This window comes from Archocentrus centrarchus, chromosome 21, assembly GCF_007364275.1.
Source record: "Archocentrus centrarchus isolate MPI-CPG fArcCen1 chromosome 21, fArcCen1, whole genome shotgun sequence".
Taxonomy (NCBI): domain Eukaryota; kingdom Metazoa; phylum Chordata; class Actinopteri; order Cichliformes; family Cichlidae; genus Archocentrus; species Archocentrus centrarchus.
The window spans coordinates 31,367,162-31,392,958 of NC_044366.1; the positions used below are offsets into that span (position 1 = coordinate 31,367,162).

Genomic DNA, 25,797 nt, shown 5'->3' on the forward strand with positions numbered 1-25,797 from the left:
GAAAATAGGAAATAGTTGCAGCAGTTTACTGTGACATGCAAACGTACATGGAAATACAATAAATGACACAAACACAATTCTAACAAGCTTGAAAGTCAGTATTTGGTGTGACCGCCTTTATCCTTCTGCACAGCCTGAACTCTCTGAGGCAGCTTTCTGTCATTTCTCCAGGATTCCTGAAGGACATTCAAAGCTCTTCTTTGGATGTTGGCTGCTTTGTGCTCTGTTCTCATTCAGGATGATCCCACACTGCTTCAGTAACGCTGAGGTCTGAGCCCTGGGCAGGCTGATCCATGACTGATAGTGTTCCATTGTGTGCTTTTTTATTCAGGTATGCTTTTACTGCACTGCCAGTGTGTTTGGGATCATTGCCATGCTGAAAAGTGAAGCTGCTTCCAATCAGATGTTTCCAGATGCTTGGTGGATCAATATCTGATGATCTCCAACACCACTGCCTCGGTCTGACAGAGGCTCCACTGTGTTTCACAGATGGCTGCAGATGCTCATGCTCCTCACCTCCTCCATACAGACTGACAGTCTTGGATTCATCGCTCCATAAGACCTGCTGCCACTGATTTTACAGTTCAGTTCAGCTCTCGTGGAACCTCAACCAAAGAAAAACTTTACAAGACCTCCAGAAAGCCTGGAGAACTACTGCTCAAGATCCCTTTAAATATTACAATAAAGTCTGGCACCTTGGAAGCAAACTATAAGGATGCGTGGTGGCTCAAGAGTTTCACACATCGCTGCACTGACTGTAAATTCATGTATGCATCATTATGCCCCAAAAAAATCTATGTATGGTTCTTAACTATCAACTGAATATCAGTTGACTTGTGGCTGGGCCACCTGCAAACGCTGCCACCTGCAGGTAAAACTTTCAAAAAATTGTCACTTTCCAAATTAAATCACTAAAAATGACCCCAGTTTATTTATTTATTAAAAAAGACACCCTTTTTGCCCAGTGTAACTGTTAAATTCACTTCAGTCAGACAGTTTCAATCTGAGCACGCTTCTATTTTTGCCCCTCCTGCAGACATGAAGTTTGATCAGACCCATTGATACTTGTCTCTTGACCAGAACTTCCTCTTTCCGCTCTGCCAGCTACAGTACCACCGCAGCCCTCGCTGAGCACTGAGAAACGTCATGTCCAGTATTCCTGCTGAGCAAAGGCCTTGCAGTTGCCTCTGTGGCTGTTTCTAAATCCAGGAACCTTTGAACACAACATGCAACACTTGCTATGAAGTAAAATACTTTCACTTCTATCATTATTTGGATGAGATTAAATATCGTCCTACTCTTTAGAAAGACAATCATAAGATTTTCCCGACAAGAAGAAATAATTTTGGAGCATTCTGAAAGCTCCTAAAATAAAAGTATGACTTAATGCATGCTGAATCAACTTCCTGTCATTAGAAATAGCTGCAGAATAAGTTGGAAGTGGGTATAAAGGTTGTGTTTTTCTAACTACCAGATTACTTATTTGGGGTAATTTTGTGGAAAGGTGCTGTGTGGTATACTGAGAGCTTCTTGGTGTCTCTGCTCTCAGCGGAAAAAAAAAAAAAAAAAAACAGCTCTGACTGCTCAGATATAGAAAATACAAGCCTGATTTAAATACAGGAAGTGCTGAAACCAACCAGCCCTCTTCCTTTCTCCAGCTGCCGCAGCTTATGAAGCTTCGCGTCAGCCCCTCTCACAGGTTTCCTCTCTGTGCCGCTCACGGGTGAGTAGCCTGAGCTTCGTGCTCTGGTCAGCGCTGCTTTTCTCCTTGCTTTAAAACATGTTGCTTATTGATTTCAGTGAATAAAGGAAATACTGTAGATGTTATCACTTAGAATCAGAATCTACTTCTGCATTCATACAGGAAGCTCTGTTTGACTGATTACAGTGAAGCAGCTCCTTGAAGAAATATGAGAAATTATGAATATTGTCTTTAAATATCTGTTTTCTTGCTCTCTCTCTACCTCAAACCTTTTAAACTCACTTCTTACATTTGTTTGTTGTGTGTGTATTAAGAGGATATAGAAGGTGGATTATCCTATAAATATAAACTGACTGTATAATTTCATTTAGATATGAGGTCTGTTGATGAGATTTAAAGGCGGTTCAGTGCTACATATTTTTTATGCTTTACATCAATTTACGATCTGTGATGACGGATTGTTGGTTTGGCAGCGACTCGCTCAGATTCAAAGTTCATGAAACTTGTGTGACACTGATGCAACCACCTCTGACTCCTCCGTTTGATCATCGTGTTTTAGCTTGAAATCCCCTCCCAGGCCTTCGTCATTTATTCCCAGGTAGAGGTAAAAAAAAGCAGAAGCAGGCCTCGGAGGCCCCCTCAGCTCTGGAGCAAAAGGCTGCGGTGACACCAGGAGAGATCATCTTTTTTCCTGATATGTGTTCTTCACTGACCTCTGCGTCATGCTGGGCAGAACTGATCACAGCTTGTATCGAAACTAAAAGAAAAACATCTGAAAAAAAAAAAAAAAAGCCTTTTTTTTTGTTATTAATGAAATGATTGCACTCATTCACAGATGTTTTGGAAAAGTATTAGAAGAAATATTATCATTATGTGTTTCTTTAACCAGGAAATATGTGTCTTAAGATGAAACGTCTCTTTTGCACCAGTGTCATTTTTTAGTTTACAATATTAATATATTTTTGGTGCAGGCTACTTTTATTGAGAAAGACTCAAACTAAAAACACTTCTTGTGTATTTTATTTTTTTTCTGTTGGTTTTGTAAGTACACACGATTGTTTTATTTCAGTTTCTTTATCTGCTATTTTTATTTTTTAACTTCACTAAATTAACATGTTGTTAGGCCATTATAATAACCTTGGTGTGGACTGATGTGCTGCATATTTCTGATGCCTCACAGAGTGATGCTTACAACACCCAAACGTTATCACAGTGACGCCCTGTTACAGGCTGGGTGCTGTACAAAGCACGTTGGTTCAGATGCAGCACTTTTTGAATATGGTTGCTGGTGTTTCTGAGCTGCGCTCGTTCTAATTCTGGATGAACTTAAAGGCTTTCACAGCTTCAATTAGCTTTAGCCACAGTAGCTTTTTTCCAGGAAAGTTTGTGAAGTCTCTGAAATCTGTCCCAAAAATCTGCCTGAGAGCTGATAAAGGTCAGAGCGGCAGAGGTAACAGATCGAGTCGCATCTTCTGAGCCCTTGAAGGCTTCGGCACGTCTGTGTTCTGGTTCAGCTTTTAAACGCTGTCGTCATCAAAACACCCAAATAGGAACACCGGGAAAAAAAAAACTACTGTATGCAATTCATGCTTTTTATGCACTGCGTCACTTTCTGCTTCTTCCATCTGAACTTCAAAAATTCATCTTCATAGGGCACTTATGAACTTTTTAAAATGCTGTGCTAATTTTACAAAGATCACCTTTTTTTTTTAGTGTTTCTTTAGCAAAACCAGTCACTGAGAATAGTGTGCAGCAACACATGCATCATGTAACTCTGTGTAATCTTTGCTAAGATGCTTAAATCACATTTGCAAACTATTTTCAATATTAATGGTTTTAATAATATTGATAATTTGCCAGTTTAAAGAACTGCGAACTTCAAGGGAATTTGATGGTGGATACAAACAGTTGCTCTTATGGACGCTGAGTAACTGTGACTTGCACAAATGCACGTCTGTTAGGCCACATTTCCTGGGAAATTCGTGTATTGCTCCAGACTGGGAGTTCCTGTGACAGCGTGTACTGACTGTTTAAACTTGTGGAAATCTTCAACTCTTTAAAGTCTTCCCTCTGAGATACCGTCACAATTTGAAATCCATATTATGATAAAGATTTCAGTCATTCAGGTTTATATTCCCATTTATTGCCCTGTTTATCTTTGGACTTGAGACTTCGAATGAAAAAAAGTTTCATAAAAGTTTTTTTATGACCTTGATTGGCTCCAAACTGCAGTAGAACTAATAAAGCTTCTCCAACACATCAGCCGTTCAGTAACTTACAGAATCATTTCGTGCTTTCTGATGTTGTACAATCATAATTTACTACCACAGCTGGTAGCTGTTTTCTCACAGCTCTGAAAGCAGCAGGAAGTTTGCATCAAAGTCACTGAGAAACTTCGGCTTTCTTTGTCTGGGCAGATGGGAAGCCGCAGCACCATGTCCTCCTCCCTCTGTAGATCCAGGTACGTCAGCTGGTATGTGGACACCGCAGAGTCACAAACACCTGGAACTGCAGATCTGACATCCACGGGTAAGCTCCAGCACACTCTCAAAGCAAGTTTACAAAGGTTTTTGCAGGTTGTTGCAGGATTTGTATGGCTGTCACCACACAGGAAGCACCAGCAAGTTGTTGAAATATTTAATGTGAAGGAGATTTTAAAACATTTTATGGAAACCAGGACACAATTTTATCTGGTGAACTTTTATCCGGGGATATCTGGGTATCTTTTCCAGAACAGTTTCTGTTTATGGTTTCAGTTTTCAAAATCCATGTATAATTAAAATGAAGAATACATTTGAATGCTTACTGATCAGGCTGACACTCTTTCTTTGCTGTCTCTTGTTTTCCTTTGCACAGAAGATCTTTGCTATCAAAAGCAACAATCAGCTGCTGTGGATTCAACCCCACTGCTCCTTCTGTCACCAACAGAAACTGACAGAGGAGACGTTAGTGCAGCATCTTCCCTTCAACACAAACAGTCAAAAGCCAAACATCGCAAAGCTTTTAAATGTTCCCGCCACTCCAAGTCAAACAGACTCAGTCAGAGCAGTGAAGGTGTGGATGACGACAGCGACAGAGGCAGCAAAAGGAACTTGAGAACCCCAGAATCTGACCTCCCGACAAAAGAGGAACTTTCTTTTTTGCATCCAGAGGATGAAAATTTCCTCCTTCCCAGGAGCAGTCCGGTCATCTCCAGACGCCACAGGCCCATCTCCTGGCATGGAGGGATAAATAATGCATCTGATCCCAGGTAACTACTGTATACTGTATACACACACTACATTAGAAATAATAACAACATGCTGTGAGATACACCTGTCAGCTACACAACTTTAAAATGTGCAGGTCTGCTCTTCGTGCATTTAGACAACTGAATTCAACACGACAGAAGCAAAGAGCTATATGGCAGATTTCCAGCCCCTTAGATCAGACCTGGGTGCAGTTCCTGGGCCACATCCAGCCCATTGGTTGTCTCTGACTGACCCATGTGAGGTCACTGGAAAATTAGGATTCAAACGTAAATAATTATACATAATGCAGTTTGTCCCATTTCAGCCACCAAACACTTTTTGATAAATGCCCGATCAGAGAATTGCTTAATGATTTTTGTGATTTTGTGGGAACTCACAATACAGCGTTGTTGCTTTTATTTTGAAGCTGCATTTTTTTAAATTATTATGTATATGTGTGTGCAAGCAAACTCGGCTTCACTGTAAATGCATTGGAAGAGACATTTATGAGAGACGTGAGTTTGCTAGCCATGAAAAATGTCAACTCAGATGAAAAAAAGGAAAAGTGATGCAGAAAGATGTCAGAGGTAACGCCATGTGTTTAGATTTTGGAGAGCAGATTGCTGTGTTTAAGGATTACAGTCAGAATTGCCATTACGAGAGTAAACAAGCAGAGAAATACGAAAACTTGACCAGTGCAGAACAGGAACGGACGTCTGAACCTTTGCTAATAAAGCTATAAAAGCAGGGCTGGAGCAGCTTTGTGGCCCAGCTTGAGTTGTGCCATTCATGTGTGCCGTATGGCCTCCCACCCCTCTTTTTTAATTACACTATAGTGAATACAGGTCATCACACATCACTACACATGTAAGAGCTTGGGGGGGTGGGGGTTCCACACAGAGGGTGTGTTAGACACTGAGGTTTTCACACATACTCACTTTACGCCTCATACACCCACACACACCAAGACATGCACCCAACACATCACCTTTAACACTGATGAGTGGGGGTGGGGGGGTCTTCTTACACTACCATTTCCTGCACCCTACCAGGGGAAGGGGCTGGCTGGTGGTTCAGGGGCTGGGTTGTTCTCGGCTTGCGCCGGGGTGGCCGTTGCCTCTGGTTCTCTGGTGCTCTTGCCCTTTGGTCGTGGGTGGGGGTGGGGGGGTGGCTCTGGCTGGGTCTCCCTCTTCCTTCTGCTGGGGTGGGAATGCGGATGTCATCGGGACGGCCTCGGTTCTTTAGCTCTCCTGGGGTGCGACAGACAGCCTGGGTTTTGGGGGTTCTTCTCTGTCTGTCTCAGGCTTCTGGGGGGGCGTTGTTGTGGCTTCTCGCCCTCATTACCAAATACGTTTCACCTAATAGACAGGCGCTATTTGTAACTAAAATAGTCAGCTTCATCAGGGCGCTGAATCACACACAGTTTTTGTGCTTTTGGAGCTGCATGAGACTGAGTGTGAAGACACAGGCCACCACACAGCTGTCAGGAGGCTCAGTCTGGGGGAAGTCCTAAAAAAAGTTCAGGACCTAGAGCAGAAAATTGAGAGTTTTGTGAGAAGGAAGGGGAGGACACTCAAGAGCTCTCAGATGCAGAATGGAAAGCAGATATTTTGCTGTTGGTGTCACTGTTCTTCACATTTCCACTTTACACAGTGAGCCTGACGTTAATGCCAGACTTCTCTCATTGAACAAGAAAAAAGAACTGAAAACTGTAGATGAAGTCACTGAACTGCAAGCAAAAAACTTCCTATAATCTAAAAAGTCTTTTGCAGACATGTACATTTGTTCACAGCTGCTAGAATTTGATGAGCAAATCTAATCAGCATCATCACCCTGAAGCTAAATTGCTGTCTGCTACCCCTCACATGAACACCACATCCTGTCCTGCATCACTGTAAATTGCACAATACTGCAGACTAACTGGTGTCACCTCCACTCCACTGCACAAAGCTGCCCACTACATATTTTCATGCAGCCTCTGAAAAGCACAAAAGTATACTTCAGTTAGTTTTGCAAGATGTTTCACATAAGAACTAAATTCAGCAACACATAATGATTTAAAAACTCTAAAAGGAATTTTGAAATTAATTCCAGCTTACAGAATTTCCCTTGCTGAGTAGCCCTTACCTATTAATCTCTCAACTTCCTCTCCGAAACCACCGCTTTACATCTGCACATCACAGGGATGAGAAGGAGAAAAGATGTTTTAAAGGTGGAAGCAGGCAGTGGGATGTCATTATTTTTTTTATTACTGAATAAGTATCTCCATGCTGTCAATGAAGGAAAAATTAATGAAAAATTAACTATTTGATAATTTGTGTTAATTGCTTTCTGATTGTTGTGGCTCACTTTAACCTCTACTTAGGATTTCTTACTACAATAACACATACAGTGACATAACTGCTTGACAAATATCATTATCTACCTCTTTCTGGCATCATTCTTTGATTATTTTTTTCTGTGCCTCACATAGTACACTCAGTCTGTTTAAAAGAAAGATCACTCATTGCAGTATCTCAAACATACACTATATTGCACTTAATATTCACTCACCAATCCAAATCATTGGATGGAGCCTATCCCAGCTGTCAAAGGGCAAAAGGCAGGGTACACCCTGTACAGGTCACCAGCCTGTCACAGGGCTAACACAGAGAGACAAACAACCATTCACATCTATGGGCAATTTAGAATCACCAGTTAACCTAACCCCAGTAACTGCACGGCTTTGGACTGTGGGAGGAAACCCACACAAACATGCAAACTTAACCCAGAAAGGTGAATTTGAACCTAAGCCTTCTTGCTGTGAGGCAACAGTGCTAACCACCACACCACTGTACTGCTGCAACAAGTCCAGGTGTGAAATTTCCTCACTGCTAAATATTCCACAGTTAACCGTGAGTGGTATTATAACAAAGTGGAAGCAGTTGGGAGCAACATTAAATGACAGAGCAGGATCAGAGGTCACTAAGTTTCTGCAGAGTCAATCGCTACAGACCTCCAAACCTCATGTGGCCTTCAGCTGCATCCAAGCCTTACATCACCAAGCACAATGCAAAGCGTTGGATGCAGTGGTGTAAAGCACACCAACACGGGACTCTAGAGCAGTGGAGACGTGTTCTCTGGAGTGACAGATCACACTTCTCTGTCTGGCAAAGTGATGGATGAGTGTGGGTTTGGCGGGTGCCAGGAAAACGGTACCTGTCTGACTGCATTGTGCCAAGTGTAAAGTTTGGTGGTAGTGTTGGGGGGGGGATTATGGTGTGGGGGTGTTTTTCAGGAGTTGGGCTCGGCCCCTTAGTTCCAGTGACAGGAACTCTTAATGCTTCATCATACTGAGACACTTTGGACAATTTCGTGCTCCCAACTTTGTGGGAACAGTTTGGGGATGGCCCCTTCCTGTTCCAACTTGACTGCACACCAGTGCACAAAGCAGCTCCATAAAGACATGAATGAGTGAGTTTGGTGTGGAAGAACTTGACTGGCCTGCACAGAGTCCTGACCTCAACCTGATAGAACACCTTTGGGATGGATTAGAGTGGAGACTGTGAGCCAGGCCTTCTCTCCAACATCAGTGTCTGACCTCACAAATGCGCTTCTGGAAGTGGAATTCCCATAAACACAAACAAAGGGTGGGCTGACATCATATTAAACCCTATGGATGGATGAATGGATGGATGGATTAAGAATGGGATGTCACTCAATTTTATATGAGTGTGAAGGCAAATGAGTGAATACTTTTGGCAATATAGTGCATTTCTAAAGGTAGAGATAGTACTTTTGGCCACTCCCTTATTTCCCAAGGGGTCACCACAGTGGTTTTGCATGTTTGATTTGATTTGAATGTCCTGCCTGACGCAGCCCTCCCATTGATCTGGGCTTAGAGTCAACAAGGAGCACACAAGCTTGGGGCCCTCGAGGCTGGGCTTGTTCCTTCTCCTGGTCTTGAAACAGGAATCTTTTCCGTGTAAGGTGAATCTGTTAATCACTACACCAAAGGCAATTTTTTGTTAAAACAGTTTTTGACCTATGGAGACATCATTCACTGTAGTGTGTAGACCAGGGGTGGGCAACTCCAGGCCTCGAGGGCCGGTGTCCTGCAGGTTTTAGATGTGTCTCTGCTTCAACACACCTGAGTCAAATATAGAAGTCATTAGCAGGACTCTGGAGAACTTGACTGCATACTGAGGAGGTAATTCAGCCATTTGATTCAGGTGTGTTGGATCAGGGACACATCTAAAACCTGCAGGACACCGGCCCTCAAGGCCTGGAATTGCCCACCCCTGGTGTAGACCATATGCAGGTTCACTTGCTGTCTATGTCACAAGCGTTGCCTTTTTGGTGCAGTCCACCACAAAGAAAAGGAAATGCAGCTTCACTTAGTTTCAAATAGAACATGAAGTAAACACGGCAAAAGTTCCAAAATACACATCTCTCAAACAAGATAAAAAAGATACGCTGCTGTGTGGGTGCCTCCCTGCCGAAACTAAAAGATGATCGCCAGACAGATCAGCAGCCAAAATAACAGTTCCTACTTGATGAGATAGAAAAAGGGAACAGACAAGTGAAAGAAGACTACCACATAAAAAACAAAAACAAAAACAAAACCCTTCATGTCTTAGCGAGTGGGCTGGGAACCTTTCCTTCAGATAAACCACTATTTCACATGCTGCAGAGTTTGTGTGTGCTTGTTTTTGAAGTTACACACATGAACATTTCTGACCCCCTCTTAGCATTCATCACCTGCCCACAGAAACACACTCTATGCCCACATTTAGTTTGCTGTTTTCTGGCCACCTTGGCACTCAGGTCTACATAGAAACTGTTTGCCACTGCGTTACTCTGATACCACCACTTGATGGCGCCCAAACTTCTTCACATAGTGCAGCATAATGAGGCTTTAACTGAGTGCTGGGGTAAAGTAACACACTTTAAAACTAATAAGGTTTTTAAAGCTTGTATATTAAAACTATACAGTATGTCGTACAGTAAGCCTCACTTCCTGTGCATAATTGCAGCAGGAACCAGTGAACGCTGCTCATGACTTACAGCGTTTAACGTTTCTGACACTTGGTGGTAAATGTCACAATGTTATGAAAGTTGTGTGGTTGCCTCAAGCCTATGAGCAAACAGGAACTGAGATGAATAAATAAAGAGGCCTTTAAAAAAAACATCTGTGGTTTTATGCATCAATGTGTTTTTAACAGCTGAAAATCCAACGGTTAAAATATTTTTTAACATCATCCCCAAAACAGAGCAGAGAGCCGAGGCTTACTCTTTATCATTTCAGCCTAAATATCAACTTTACTTTAACTTTTATTTTTTTTTAAATTGTCATAATTTGCAGCACTTACAGTAAGTGAAACATCTGTAATAACAAGTGTTTCACATACTGTTAGTTAATCATCTGTCAGTCATTTATCTGCTTAATAAACAGCTTCAGCTCTGCTTTTAGATTTTGGTGCTTAGGCACCAGAGGAAATAATGAATTACTGAACTGTAGAACAGTTCAGCTGCTTTGAGACTCTGTAGGTCAGCTGGTACTAACTAGTTACATTTGATGTTAATCAGCTGTTTGTCAGGTGATGTATGGAATCAGTATCCTTACAGTTTAAATGCTGCTGCTGTATCCACTGCTCTAATCCCAACTGACACTGCAATTATTACAGTTTAGTTCAGCTTTATTGGTTTATTCCAATGGTTTTAAACTGTTACAACTTAAACTGGATTCCCACACATCATCATACAAGCAGAAAACTGACATCTGAAGACATTATAACTGAAAACAGTCAACTCAAAATGTGCTCTGTCTTTATTTCTTAGGTGAATTTTCTTTCACTTGCATTGTTCTGACACTTTTTCATCTAAAGCGAAACATTTCTTCTGTTAGCTCGGACCCCCCGTCGCCCACTTCTGGTTCACTGTCTCTGGGTCGGCATGAGTGCCTGAAATCTACCAGCGAGGCGGATCTGAAATCCAAACCAAGCTCCTGTCAGGCCTCATCCCCCGTGCAGGAGGTTAAAAAGCAAAACTGTACCTCGATGTCATCAAACCTGAAGCACCTCCTGATCCCCGGCCTTCACCTTCCCTACAGTGGACAGCAGGGAGTAGCTGAGGAGCACAAAAGGCGGAGCCAAAGTACCTGTGCTACCCCTCACACAGCAGGTAAAATAGGGTTTATTTATGTGCCAAACAGTAGATGATGGGTGGAGGTTATACTGTGCCTATTAGGAGAATAAACCACCAACCAAACCATGTTTTTTCAGCTTCACATTATCTTTAATTAAGGGAAAAGACTGATAATCTACAGAAATATTTCGGGTGGCATCATCCAAATACTTCTGAATCTCAGTGTGATGAAGAACAATAACCCACATGTCCCTCTATACTTGCTGTCTAAGGTGTAAAAGTTGGAAAAACATGAAAGAACCGTGGATAAAACTCTGTGGTCGGTCGTAGATGGCACTCATGTGCCTGTCAGGTCTGTTGGGCACCATCAAACGTATCGTGCAGTAAAAACTGAGCTGAACATCAGTCGTAGCCTCACAAAGCTAGCATCAGCTGGGTTTGTTAGTTATTTTGCCAGGTTACAATGTCAACTTAATGAAAGTAACAAGACACACATCACTCCCAGCACGTGTTTAAATTTGCTCTGCACTAAGTAAAGAAGGCTGACAGTGATGATGCTGATGGCAGCTGTAGGAAGAAATATCTCTGAAAGTACATCGTGAGTTAGAAGTACTGATCCTCATAATAAAGATGGCCAAAGTTTAAAATAATAACATATATAAGTAAACATTTTTCCTACTCTTGGCTCTGTATGATGTCACTCAGAGCATATACTTTTAATGTGATCATCTCAGGCACATGACTCTGAAGCACAGAGGCTCTGACCACCTGCTGCGCTAAGACCCCGTATATGATAACTAAGGATTATGATGAACTGCTAATCATGTAATACTGCTCCAGGCCTGGTCCATGTGTGTGTGTGTGTGTGCGCGCGTGCGTGCGTGCGTGTGTGTGTGTGTGTGTGTGTGTGTGTGTGTGTGTGAGAAAGCCCAGAAATCCAGGAAGGTTGTTTTTGTGTTTTGTCAGGAGGCTCCACCTCAGCTCAGCAAAGCAAAAAAAGAAGTTGCAGTGAAATCCCAGAATCCTCTGCAGAGATCTTCAGGACCAGCTGTGAGCTGGAAAAGGTGTCTTACATTTTTTCCACAGTTTTTATTACTTACTTTGGAATTAATGTAATAAATGTCATTATCAAAGGGATAAAAGACACTTTATTTTTGTCATATAAAACAAGTTACTCATTATCAAAATTATTGGTTCTGTCAAACAACTGCAAGTTAGAAGCTACAGATGTGAGAAATTAAAAGTAAATTTAAGGCACTGAACAACTTTTTAAACCTGTTTACATGCATTTAAAAATAATTAAGTTATAGTTAAATTGGATGTTTTTTTAATGTTTTAATTTTTTTTAAAGTGTTTTTCTAAATAAATGTCAAATATTTATTTGACATTTATTTCCTGTGTGCAGGAAAACGCTCATTTTATTGTGGTGGACATGGTGCTGGAGATGCTGGAAAGTGCAAAGTGGACTTTGAGTTTAGATCAGTGGCTTTCCACCATGGACACACACCACGACACACACTGCCAGATGTGCAGACACACAAGCTCCGCACAGGACAGTTCACCACACAAACAGACATGCACAGCACAGCGATGCGCAGGAGACTGCAGCACAGACGATCCCGGACAACAGAGTAACAAGCGAAGACATCCAGATGAAGACGTGAAGACGGCACACAGAGACACACACTCGTATGTGCAGGATCAAGAGGAGAAAGCCAGGAAGGATGCGGCTCAGCATCAAATAAAGACTCTGTCTATGCTCTCCACTGACAGCGGCTTTGAAGGTAAAAGATTTTCTTTGTATTTCTTTTTTCAGTGAATATTTGCTTTTCAAACATATAATCTCAGCTGGGATCAGAGTTACCCAACATCTTCCTTTCTCCTGATGATGTTTTTAGACAAAAAGCCAAGCGATGGCTATTTTGTTACTACAATTTGTCCAACCAAATCTCATAGAAATCCATGCAAATACTGTGAAGATAGTTTTAATAGACTGATTGTTCCTTTCCACCATCCTTCCATCTGAGTCAAATATAACAAATTGCTCATAACAACACAATCTGATCAGCAGCAAGTGCTCTTTTGACAGCTCCTACACCCACACTGAAACCTATTAAACTAATATGCAGATCTTTCCACTAAAAACCTTTCAAATGAACTATGTTAAACTAATCTACTGGCTGCACATGTACAGGTAAAATATGGGACACTAAAATACACAGTCATTATATTAACCAACAATGAACCCCGTGCTGAATTTCACAGCATCAACACAAAGGGCAAATCACAAAAATGATATCCCCTTAAAATGGCGTCCATCTTTAAAATGGCCATTGCTGATTTTTAAATGGCTATTAAACTGCTGATCCAAAGAGTGATGCAAACATAATTCCAAAAAAGTTGGGACGGTATGTAAAATTCAGATCTCATAAATCCATATTTGATTCAGAATGGAATGCTTGTTTGCTCATTGGCTTTATAACAGGAAGTGAGTGTTAGAAATGTTACTGTTTTTTCTATGGCAGTCATCAACATATACATATTAATATCATCAACGGAATGCAGAAATGGATATTAAGCTCTATTTTTATATAGCTTAATATTGAATTAAATGAGAATAAACATAACCATCATATGATGTGTTTACGTTTCAGACTGTGGAGCTGATCATACATTTCCTCAGAGAGAGACTCTAAGAAAGTAGGAAACTGTTCCTTTCAGTCAACATTTTCAGAATCTGAACACTTGCTGTGAAAGCTGAATGTCTCTGTGGTTTCCCATAATGCAGTGCTGAGCAGCTGGCCCAGCACCTCGTGTTGGAGTTCAAGAGGAGTTGGCTTCCTTCTAATGAGCTTCAGCGTGGCCGGCAAAGCCTCCGTAGCTCGCTTCAGGAGGTGAGAAAAGAGCCCCCGTATCACCCACAACACTTTCTCATAGAACTATTTTAAGTATAAAATAAGGTGTAGGTGGCAAATGTAGGTGGCTGGTGACCAAGAAGATTTTCTGGTACTGGTTTTTCCACATATTTGTCACACTGTTGTAGCTGCACTGTCCTTTGTGACTGTGCACAGCTACAACATGTTCTTTGACGTGGTTCTCCAAAGCTCTCTTTAACATCTAGAGAATACTAGAAGAGACCCTAAAACCATTATGGAACCTGGAAATGACTGCAGATGTCCTCTCTTCTTCCTGTTGATGCCAGTTGCCTGGTACAGGAGAAGTGGCGGAGAGCAGCAGCAGCCTGACAGAGGAGATCAGACAGCGTACCAGGATGAGAGGATCCCTCAACTGGGCACCTCCACGCTTTCAGATCATCTTCACAGTCCAGCCCACACTCAGGTTTCCTTTACATGTGACGACACAACAGCTCAGTGGCAGAATGGCCTATTTCTGACTGATGCACTAATGAGTGTGTCTTTTTTCTGTCTTCAGGCGAAGAGAGGTCGTGGCTTTGCAACACTTCCTGTGCGCAGGCTGTGGGACCGAGGTGGAGCCCAGTGAGTTCTGCATTACGTAAAATGAACTGTTTTAGACATAAAAGAACATTTTTGATCCCTCTACAGGAGGTCAAACCATGGTCAGAAAAAGCTTCTATTATTGAGAAAGGAGACAGATCAGTAGGCCAGAGTCCATCTGCTTTATTAATATGATTGGCATATAATATAATATAGTTGTCAGCAGATGAGACAGAAACACAATAAATAAATGTTTAAAAGTGTTCTTCACAGTAATCTAGGTATTGCATTACCATGGATACTGTCCAGTTACACATACGCTGTAACGTATGTGTAACTAATAAAACAGGAACTCTAAGAGTCTCTCTCTCCTGCCAGGGTACATCAAGAAACTGCGGTACTGTGAGTACCTGGGCAGGTATGTAAAAATAATGTGTTGTTACCAAATAATTAAACCAGTGTGTGGGGCGTTTTCCTACAATCAGATATTAAACCATACATACAGGTCCCAGTATATATATATATATATATATATACTTCTGTGTATAGTTATTGTGAATGGATTATTGACCTGTTGTAATTTTTCTGTAGGTATTTCTGTGACTGCTGTCACAGCAACTCTGAGGCTGTGATTCCAGGTCGAGTTTTGTCCTGCTGGGATTTTGGCAGGTAATAAAATCAGATGATAAATGTCACACTGATAGTTAATAAAACTGTTATTTACAGTTACTGTACAGCTAACAAACAATGAAACAGATAATTATATTTACCAGTTGTTTAATGTGTAGTTTGTAAAGAGGCACCGGTCATCTGAACGGTTATTGTAAAGTTGTAACTGATGTTTAGGAAACTTGACTGGTTGATGGCGTTGTAATATTAATGTTATAAAGATCCTAACATTATAACTCATCATCATCATACTAATATTGCAGGTACCCTGTGAGTGATTTCTCCAAACAGCTGCTGGACTCGGTGTGGCATCAGCCTCTGTTTGATCTGACCTGTGTCGGTAAAACTCTGTACGGTAAAGTGAAGGAGCTGGACAGGTTTAGGGTGAGTTAACATCTAAATTACTGGGATTATGCTTGGCATCATCTAATTGACTAAAACTCTCAGTTTAATTTTATGGTTGTGATCCATATACAGATAAAATCGGCTGGTGCCTTCATATTAGTGTAATGAGATGTAAAACATTTGTCATCAATACTAATATCAATGATCAATCAATAAGTTAACACACCTGTACTAAAACAGATTGAAAACATGAAGCAAAAATAATTTTAAACAGTGGTTGTTATAACAAGTGGTGGCGTGGTGGTTAGCACTGCTGTCTCACAGCTAGAATGGCATCTAGAAGGCCTGGGTTTGATTCCACCTGGGTCCGGGCCTCTCTGTGTGGAGTTTGTTCTCCCTGTGTCTGTGTGGGTTTCCTCCCACAGTCCAAAGACATCCAGTTAGTGGGGTTAGGTTAAGTGGTCATTCTAAATTGCCCATAGGTGTGAATGGTTGTCTGTCTCTCTGTGTTGGCCCTGCGACAGGCTGGTGGCCTGTACAGGGTGTATCCTCCCTCTAGGTTAGAAGACAGATGATAGATGGATGACCTAAGATATGAAAGAAAAAAAATTCATGCAGATCTAATCAATACACATCGAAAAGAAAAAAATTAAAGTATGAAAGAAAAAAAGAGAAAGTAGGAGACAGCAGTGAGAGATTATTCTCAGAAATTAAAGCAAATTGCTGCTGCATTCAGTGGAGACCCAGGAAAAAAAATATATTTTTATTTTTATTTTTTTCATATAAATCAAGCTTTGGAATGGTAAAAAACACATTGCAAAGATTATTTTGGTTTTAACTCATTTTCTTTAAATTTTGCAACATGTGTACTCCAGTGCACAGCAGGACTTCATTCATCACGAGTGTGAAACATTGATAAAATTCAAGAGCTGACTATGAAAATTGATAGCTCCACTGAAATCATTGTGAGCAGAATACCAAAACATATTTAAAATATTTACATAAAAATATCAGAAAAGTAGGTCATGGATCAACTGAGAACTTAGTTTAACCAGCTGTAGGCCATTTAACTAGGAACGACTGATTATACTTCTATTTCACAAAAGTTCATTCATTTATGATATCTGAGGAAGCATTGTGATTTTTTGGAGACACAGAGGAACATTTGGCACTTCACACATCTCACATATGTTTTACTGTTGCACCCAGGCATTCTGCACCTGAAAGGCCTTGGACTGTTAACCATTTCAGGCAAGTGGACAGCACCATATTTTCTTACTGTCTCATCTGGATGGGGCTTCCTTTTTTTGATTTCCAGAGAGAACTCTTCATCACTTGAAACATTCAGGTCTTGTTGACATGTTTGTCCCTGGGTTATTAGTTCCTCTGCCAAGAGGAGTTTGAACTCCAGATACTGGGAGGTGTTCTTTGCAGCCCGTTGCAAGGCCTGGCTGTCTTGTCGGTACTGAAGCCATGAGTTGGTGATGGCCAAATCAATGAAGTGAAGCATGGTATGGACAGTCCACTTCTTGGTCCGGCTGGACATTCTGTAGAAGCTGAGCATGCGATCACACATGTCAACTCCTCCCATGTTGATGTTATATTCTGCAACTACTGCAGGTCTCGGGACTTGGATTTGTCTCTGTTCTTTCTTTGACCATCTGGAACAGGTATCCTGGGGCTCAACTCCATGGGCAGTTGATGCCATGATAACAGGCTTGTTGTCCATCCACTTGGTGATTGCTATTTCATCAGGTCTCCGTACAATCATTTCTGATGATCCTCTTGGTTTTTTAATCAGGATGTTGTCAGCAGTGAAGTGGCACTCTTTTGGGATTCGATTCTTTTGAATTGTTCCTGTAGCAGACAAGCCCCTTTCTTGAAGTGCATCTAGAAGCTTGACGGTTGTAAAATATCGATCAAAGTAGACCAGTGATTCTCTGGGAAGTGTCTCAGTCAAACGCAGGACTGCATTTCCACTTATGCCCATCTGTTGAACTTGAGTGAAGGTGTTCTTTCCCATGTAAGTTTCAAAATCCAGTACCAAGCCACCTGGACTTGCAAGAACGAAAACCTTTAATCCTGTTGGATTTGGTTTCCCAGGCACAAACTGACGAACTGGACAACGGCCGGTGAATGGAACAATTTGTTCATCAATACAGACCTTTGTTGGCCTAGGTAGGCTAAGGCAACCTTGGAGGACTCGCTTTAGAACTGGTCTGATTTTCCACAAGGGATCCATTTTCTTTTCGTCTTCTGGTACAGCTAGATCACTGACCACTTTCAGCAAAGACCTGATCTTGTAGAAACGATCACGTGTCATGGAATCTGCTATAACTGCGACTCTTGTTTTGGCAGCCCAGTACATTTTGATTCTTGGATATCCAAGGCATGCCATATACATGGAAATTCCTAAAAAGGTTTTGATCTCTTCTGGTGTTGTGTTTAAACTAGACCCTGAATCCTGTACCATACGCTGATTGGTGAAGAAGGACAGGTCCTGAATTAGTTTTTGGTCAATGTACTGTTGGAAGTACTGCTGTGGGCTCCAATCGCTACGGGTCATTAGGGTCCCATCATCTGCAAATCTGTGTTCTTCCAAAACAGGCATGAACCTAAGGGATAGAAAAATGATTTAACAAAACAACTTATGAAATGTTTTCTCAGATATCTTGGATACGTCTCTTACAAAATTTTAACACTATATTAAGAATTATAATTTAAATCAGTTTATTGGAACACATTACTGTACTTTACCCTTTATTTTTTGCTCAAAGTCAAAAATCCCAAATTCTTACATGTTGGTTTTGGACCAAATAGGACGACGGTACACTTCAGCAAGCCCTGTGTCTTTGTCCACTACATCTGGCCCTGCATCTTGTAGGTCATCCTCATCTGGTTCCTCATCTGAGTTCTCAACCTCTCCTGTCTGGCTCACTTGACTCTCATCTTCTGAAAGATCTATGTCTGAATCTCCCTCAATGATTCTGTTAAGAATTCTCTCTGCCTCTGTCAAAGAGCTGGCTACTACAAAAAGTGAAATAAACATAAGTACGAAGTCCTGACGTGCACTACAGTGAACATTAATAGATTAGTAATTTCTACTGTGAAACTAAATAAGATGAGTTCTGAAACATCACTCAAATTATTTATTAGATGCTCATTTTGAAAAATTAATCAAGATATGACATTAAAAAACATTTTAAATATGAAAATCATGCTTACCTTTATTTCTTCCATAAAACGAGCTTGCCGGGATGCCAGCCATTTTGAAAAGGCAGGAAAAGTAGAGTTGACAAGGACACACCCCCACACATGTGACATCATTTTAAAGCTACAGTGGTCCTCTTTAAGAAACATCAGGATGTAGAAGAGTGGCACGTGTAGTATGAGAGATATAAGCAAAAACTAAATGTGTACTACAGTGCACAAAAATGAATTACCGGGTCTCAGGAGGATAATTTTGCTGAATTTGCTGTTAAATTCAAAACAGAAGCTGAAATTTAATTTGAAATTATTAGATTACTTTCATTTATTTTTGGATTCCCTTCATTCTTTTTAACACTCTGTGCTTCCATCAGGAGCTTCAGGATCAGCTGCTGGGCATCAAGAAGCTGTTGACAGCCTGCAGATTATCAGGAAGGTAGAACCTTTTGTTTGTTTGTTTCCACATTAAATAAACTCTGGCATAAACAACATCTGGAAATAATATAAAGTAGATTGTTATATTAAAATTGTAAGTTGTGTATAAACTGAAGTTGTCTTTGTTCTATAAAATGAAGATGTACAAACTTCATTCACAGTTGTGGCCCAAATGTTTTGGCAGTGGAACAAAGTTTATTTTTCATGCACTTTGAGTATTTTTTTAAATGTATTTTTCAATTCTATAATATAGCGAAGAGCCATCACAAGGATTTCATACATTTCAAAAACATCTATTGGTTAATAAATAAAAATGTTGTTTTTCCAGTACTGCCAAAACATTTGGTCACAGCTGTGGTTTCAGGTATAAAACATAAAGTTCACGTAGATCACAGAGTGACTGAGACACAAAGAGGAAATCATTTCCCCCAAGAAAATCCCACTGTGAGGTGACAGCAGTGGGAGAACAGCAGTGAATAATTGTGGTTGTCTTGACTGCCCCCTTCAGGTTTAGAGCGCTCTGTGATTTCATGCAGCACAGTGACATAAACACAGGAGGATTACTCTGCAGGCTCCTGCTTCTGTTTGTGACTGTTAGAAAAAAAATACAAATTTCTTAACAGTTGCTACAAAGAAAGTGACCAGAAAAACAAACAAATGTGGAAACAGATCACAAAGAGACAGAAATGACTAAAAGAAAACCATCACATAGACTCCCAGAAAATGCAAATGTTCCAGAGATAGAAATTATTCATATTGCTCATTTTGTGTCAAGGGTCTGTGCCCAAAGGTCATATGTCTGATAATCCTGGATCTACAATTATCAGCCATGACATAAAACCTCTGAGTGATCAGTGATGACCCCAAACCTGCCCCTATGTTTTAGAGACGAGCAAAAAGTTCTTGTTTAGAAAAGAAAATCTAAATGAATTTTTATGTGTATAAGTTAGAATCATTACCTTCTGATTACCAAGACTTGGGAGAATAATTTTTAAAAAGAATAAAAATGACATAACACAGGGTGAGGGTTATTATCTGTCATCGCTTATGTAACATGAGGGTTCGGGATATGCCACTGATTCTCTCTCAACTAAAAGAAACAGCACGACGGAGACGGATAATTTTCTCAGCAGCCTCTTTGTTTACTGCACCACACTTGTGTACAAAACAACATCCTTGTTCCCACTTCCCGTGTGACTCACACAACCAATCAGGAGCCAGAAACTCCTAGCCTTTGGTAAATGTGGGAAAACCACAAAGGTACATTCAACACAGTATTAAAACTTAACTGAAATGTGCATTAATAAACATCCTAACGTACTTACAAAAACATGTAAACACTAAATATAAATGCAGATATGTATATGCTTAGCTTCTGTAACCGCATCCCTATAAACTAACTGAAGTATAAGTTAACCTCTCAACTTTACACTTAGACCCCAGAGGGTTGAAGCCTGGGAAACGTGTGTTCTGGCATTCATGTGGATGCTAGATTATAATGTGTCACTGAAATAAACACCGCTGGAGATCATTCCCATCATGTACACTGAACCCGGCCGCACAGCAAAATCCAGTTCAAGGCAGTGACTGAGCCTCCATAGCTAAACAGTTTTTAACAACCACCCCAACAGAGCACTTTGCTCTCAGACTGCTGGCTTACTTGTGGTTCCTCAAATACTTAAGAGTAGAATGGGAGGCAGAGCCTTCAGCTTTCAGGCCCCTCTTCTGTGTAACCAGCTTCCAGCTTGGATTCAGGAGACAGACACCCTCTCTATTTTTAAGATTAGGCTTAAAACATTCCTTTATGATCAAGCCTATAGTTAGGGCTGGATCAGGTGACCCTGAACCATCCCTTAGTTATGCTGCTAGTCTGCTGGGTGGGTTCCCATAATAGACTGTTTCTTTTCATTAACCTTATTTACTTTGTTTATACTCCACTCTGCATTTAATCATTAATTGATATTAATCTCTGGCTCTCTTCCACAGCATGTCTTTCTCTCCCCTCAGCCCAACCGGTCACAGCAGATGACTGCCCCTCCCTGAGCCTGGTTCTGCTGGAGGTTTCTTCCTGTTAAAAGGGAGTTTTTCCTTCCCACTGTCGCCAAGTGCTGCTCATAGGGGGTCGTTTTGACTGTTGGGTTTTCTCTGTATTATTGTAGGGTCTTTACCCACAATACAAAGCGCCTTGAGGCGACTGTTTGTTGTGATTTGGCGCTATATAAATAAAATTGAATTGAATTGAACTGAATTGAACAAGTGTGTGCAGCTAAAAAAAAAGACTGTGTGCCAACTGTGTTTGCGTCCTAGCGTGCTGACCGAGTTGGAGGATTTTCCTGCTCACTTGAGGGAGCAGCCAAACCTGTTCTCCATGGACGACCTCCAGAAGCTGAAGAAGGGTCAGCTGGCGGCACAGACCAAAGCGGTGCTGCACTCTGCCATTGCTCATGTTGAAAACTGTGAGGTCAGTCTGATGAATAAGACGGCTCCTGGCCTGCTCAGTGTCATTTATCAGCTAGAAGATACATACAGTATACTTCTACTGCAGGATTGTATTATTATTTCCCAGTGCTGATGATATGCATTGTTAAATAAATATTACTGCCATTTATCAAAATATAAACCTTTTTTTATTATTTCTGTTAAAGTTATGGATTGCAGATCTCGGCCCCCATTCACCTGAATAATGTCTTAATACGTAAGATGTAAATGATGACATAACAGGACTCATATCCATGTGCCTCTTTAAGCAAGAACATTTGGGACTAAACGAACAGAGTTAAATACAGACGGAAACATCACAGTGTTTGAACTCGGTGTGAAACTGAATGATTCGGACTTCTTTTCTTTTACTCAGCTGTGTCTCGCCCGAGGTTTCATCTGTGAGTTTTGCAGAGAGAAAGACGTCGTCTTTCCTTTTCAGAGTGACATCTGTAAACGCTGTCCAGGTGAGCATCGACGAAAGCTCATTCATTATAACTGCAGAGGTGTGAGCATCTTACAGGCCAAAAACAGAGCTTAATGAGAATGATACTATACTTAACGTAACACAAGCATGACTTAGAGATGCCTATGTGTTTGTGTGTGTGTGTTTGTTATAGAACAACTACTGTGAAACCACTGGGTTTAACGGATTACTGCAGAATACATAAAATCTATCATTTTCTTTTTCACAGTGTGCAAAGCCTGCTTCCACAAAAAGTGTTTTGTGGAGAAAAAGTGTCCAAAATGCACACGGATCCAGGCACGGAAAAACCACTGGGATGGATCCATGAAGAGTAACACCTGAACAACAGCAGCCGCGTGTCAGCGGTTCATTTAACACTTCCAGTAGTTTAGCTGCATTCATTTTTCTGTCACTTCACCTAAAAACACTTTTAAAATGTCAGTGAGTTTCAGTTCTGTCCTCTTTGTGCTTATCTGTCGAACACAAACCACACTGTTAAACTTGTGCATTGCTTTGCATTGCTTAATATTTCCTGTGGAAATTAGATTGATATGAGATATTGTACCTCAAGAAGCAAAATACAGCACTTACATGTTACACAACCATTTTTTGTGGGCAGGTTTTGTGTGGGTTGTCTTGTGTGTGGTGTTTTCTAATACTGATGATCAGTAAGTGATGGCAGGAACAGCTGAATGTTCAGTAGCCTGTTAGCATGATGTCTCTACGCATACCTGCATAGAGCCAATGCAGCAGGTTTGTTTGGTTGTTTCTGTCCTGGATCCAGTGTGCACATTATAACTGCAATTACAACAAAAATAAAAATAATGTACATTTGTGAAAAGTTAAAGCCCACTTCACCATTTTCCTCCATGCATCCAACCTGAAATCAGATGATTGTAGCTCCTGATCCTGCAGATCACTGATAAACACAAGTAAAGGCATGATTGTAACTGTAATATGATTATAGTAATGCATTCAAGCCAACAATAGCTTATAAGCTGTTCATATAAAATCAAAATTTGAAAGATAGCTAGTACCAATAGCTATCAAAACTTTGCAGTGCAGTGCTTCCCTCTGAAATGTAGTGGAGCACATGTATAATGTGGCAGAACTGGAAATAAGTATATTAGTATACCGGGGTTATTGCACTTTACCTTCCACCAGCTCTTGGCTAGACCTGAGTTTATGATAGGCATCTTGAGCCCTCAACATCGGCGCCCCAGATTTAGACTGCCTTTATATTCAAACGCATGTCCTTGCAGTACTTCAGTACTGGGAACAAATGCTGGCCTGCAAAGTGTGGCTGCAATTCTCATTTATCTACGTGTAAGCAGCACAACTCCTTTACTTCCAGAGACCCGCTCCCAAAGTTCCATCATCCTAACAGATATGCTATGAATTGTTCAGGTGAATTAGCACTTTGCTAAAACTTCCTATGAAGCCACATCTTCACAGCGGTGAACTGAAAACTTGAATTGTGCAGAAGCAGTTTTAGTGTTTTTTTTTTCTTTCTAGTCATTTTCCTCTTTATTTGCTGTGTCTGGCTCTGCTGAGTGTTAAGCGCCAAACCTAGTTTTTCTCTACAATATAAAGTAATATATTGAGTTATATTTCAATTAAACTTGAGTTTAAAGGAATAACACTGAATTCGGGGGGTAATTTAATCAGAATCAGTGTATCAGTGTGTATTAACATGTACGTCTTTTGTACAATGAGATGGAATTTAGTTTTTTACATTATTATATCACGAGGATACCGAGTGAGGATCCAGTATTAAATATCTCATGAACCATTTCCATCGGCTTTTATTGCCTCTTCTTTTGCCTTTAATCCAGTGTCTTTGTTTTTCTTGTGTACAGTCTGAACCCTGATATAACATGAAGATTGTTGCATCGAGTGTACTCAGCTTATAATTATGTTTTTACTTTGTGTGAGGAAGGTTATGATTCTGTCTTCACAGAAAGGCAAACGGAGACATTGTGGAGGATTTATTTTAAAAATGTTCCTTCATAAAAAAGTAACAATAAAACACTCATAAACTGTGTATTACTACACCAGTTGTACATATTATCAAAAAGCATTTTTTTGATAATAGAAAAATGTTTCCCATCAGTTTTATATGGTTCAATATTACTGCAGCAAATGTATAAGGTTAAGCTGAGTTTAAATATTTCATATTCTATTTAATCTACAGTAATGCACAACGTTCTATAAGATCAGTGGCTGAGAAATATCTTTTAATAAACTCAGAAACACACACCTTTTGTATTAAATTGTATTAAAATATATTTATAAAAGGCCTGAGCACTGAGTGACATGGTTAACTGTCAATACTGTCAATAATCTTTGGCTACATTCACACGTGGTCGTTCACATTTCTAAATATATACGACTTGTATGTGATCTGTGTGTGAGCTGCAGACAAACCTAAAAGTGTCCCACATGCGCAGTAGAGGACGCAATAACATCACACGTAGTGAGCGTGCTCAGTGTTTGTGGAAGTAAGTTTGTTTTTCTTCCCACTTCTGCGTAGCAGGACGCAGAATAGTGACGTTTGACGAGTATCAATGACGTGCAGGTCGGATGAATGTGACCTGGCCGTACACACACAGGTCGCATTTGAAAAGACTGGATACATATCGGATTTAGGACCACATATCCAAGTGGCCTGGGTCACATTTGAACAAATCACATCTGTGTTGTTCAGACTGTCATGAAAAGATCAGATACAGGTCGGATTTGGGTCACTTCAGGCTGCAGTGTGAACGTAGCCTTAAAGTCCTGGTGGAGCCTGAACCTGCTCAGCTTTAATCATCTCTGTCTGTTTTATTAAACTGGACATGGCACCATTAGACAGCTCAAAGTATATTTTTAAACCTTTTTCACAGTACACTCTAACACTAAGTGAACATCACACGTGTTGGTCAAGGTCAGTAAGAGGAAACTTATCTATTACCATGAGGCTCGTTTCCTTGCTAATGGCAACTCTGTTCCACACAAAGTGCAGGAGGCAACTGACCTCAGAGCAGTGAAAGCAGAGCCAGGGGCAGTTTGTCAGGTTTCTGTTAGAGACCAGAGGCTGCACATGTACAAACAACCACAGAAAGCTGCCTCCCTCTCCGGCCCCCCAGAGACTCCCATGGTCTCAGTAAAGTAGGGTGAAGCCTGCTTCCAGACACAAGATGGCAGTAATTTGAAGGCAGACGCAAACAGGCCAGCAGCTTTATGTTTGAGATGATAAGAGAGAGATCTCTTTTATTTAGATGCTTTTTATTTGAAGTCTACTTTTAGATTTCACTAGAAAAGTGCTGCTTCCTTGCTTGACCTGACGGGATGCCACTGGATTTGGATCATTCAGTTTCTTTGCAGGCAGACACAAAGTATTTGTGTAGTCACAAGAACACATTAAATGTACAATCATTTGCTTAATAAAGGATATAAAAATATAATGACCACACCACAGAGTAAAATAGGTCATGTTGGAATCACATATGAGACAAAGTGTAATCTAATTAAGACTCTGCTGCATCTTAGTACAAACTTTTAGAAGAAAAACAAAAAACTTGAGGCTAATGAGATGATGCTGAAGTCAATTCTGTGTGGACATGTTTGTGTGGTCTTAGTGAGCCCGACTAAAATAAGGTGTGAAAACTAATTACTCCATAGATTACTGTTATAACTTTT

The 25,797-nt window shown here is 40.6% G+C and overlaps 1 protein-coding gene across 1 annotated transcript; it reads left to right on the top strand.

The window, feature by feature from the left end:
- The first annotated feature begins 1,677 nt into the window (after positions 1-1,677).
- On the top strand, positions 1,678-24,136 carry rubcnl (rubicon like autophagy enhancer). Its single transcript, XM_030757506.1, has 17 exons — positions 1,678-1,723; positions 4,120-4,231; positions 4,559-4,952; positions 10,820-11,094; positions 12,025-12,122; positions 12,464-12,842; positions 13,713-13,758; positions 13,847-13,952; positions 14,261-14,397; positions 14,491-14,555; positions 14,892-14,931; positions 15,105-15,182; positions 15,446-15,566; positions 19,109-19,170; positions 21,477-21,630; positions 22,024-22,114; positions 22,343-24,136. The coding sequence occupies exons 2-17, from the start codon at positions 4,120-4,122 to the stop codon at positions 22,453-22,455; spliced, it is 2,271 nt and encodes a 756-aa protein (XP_030613366.1). The 5' UTR covers positions 1,678-1,723; the 3' UTR covers positions 22,456-24,136.
- The last annotated feature ends 1,661 nt before the right edge of the window (positions 24,137-25,797 follow it).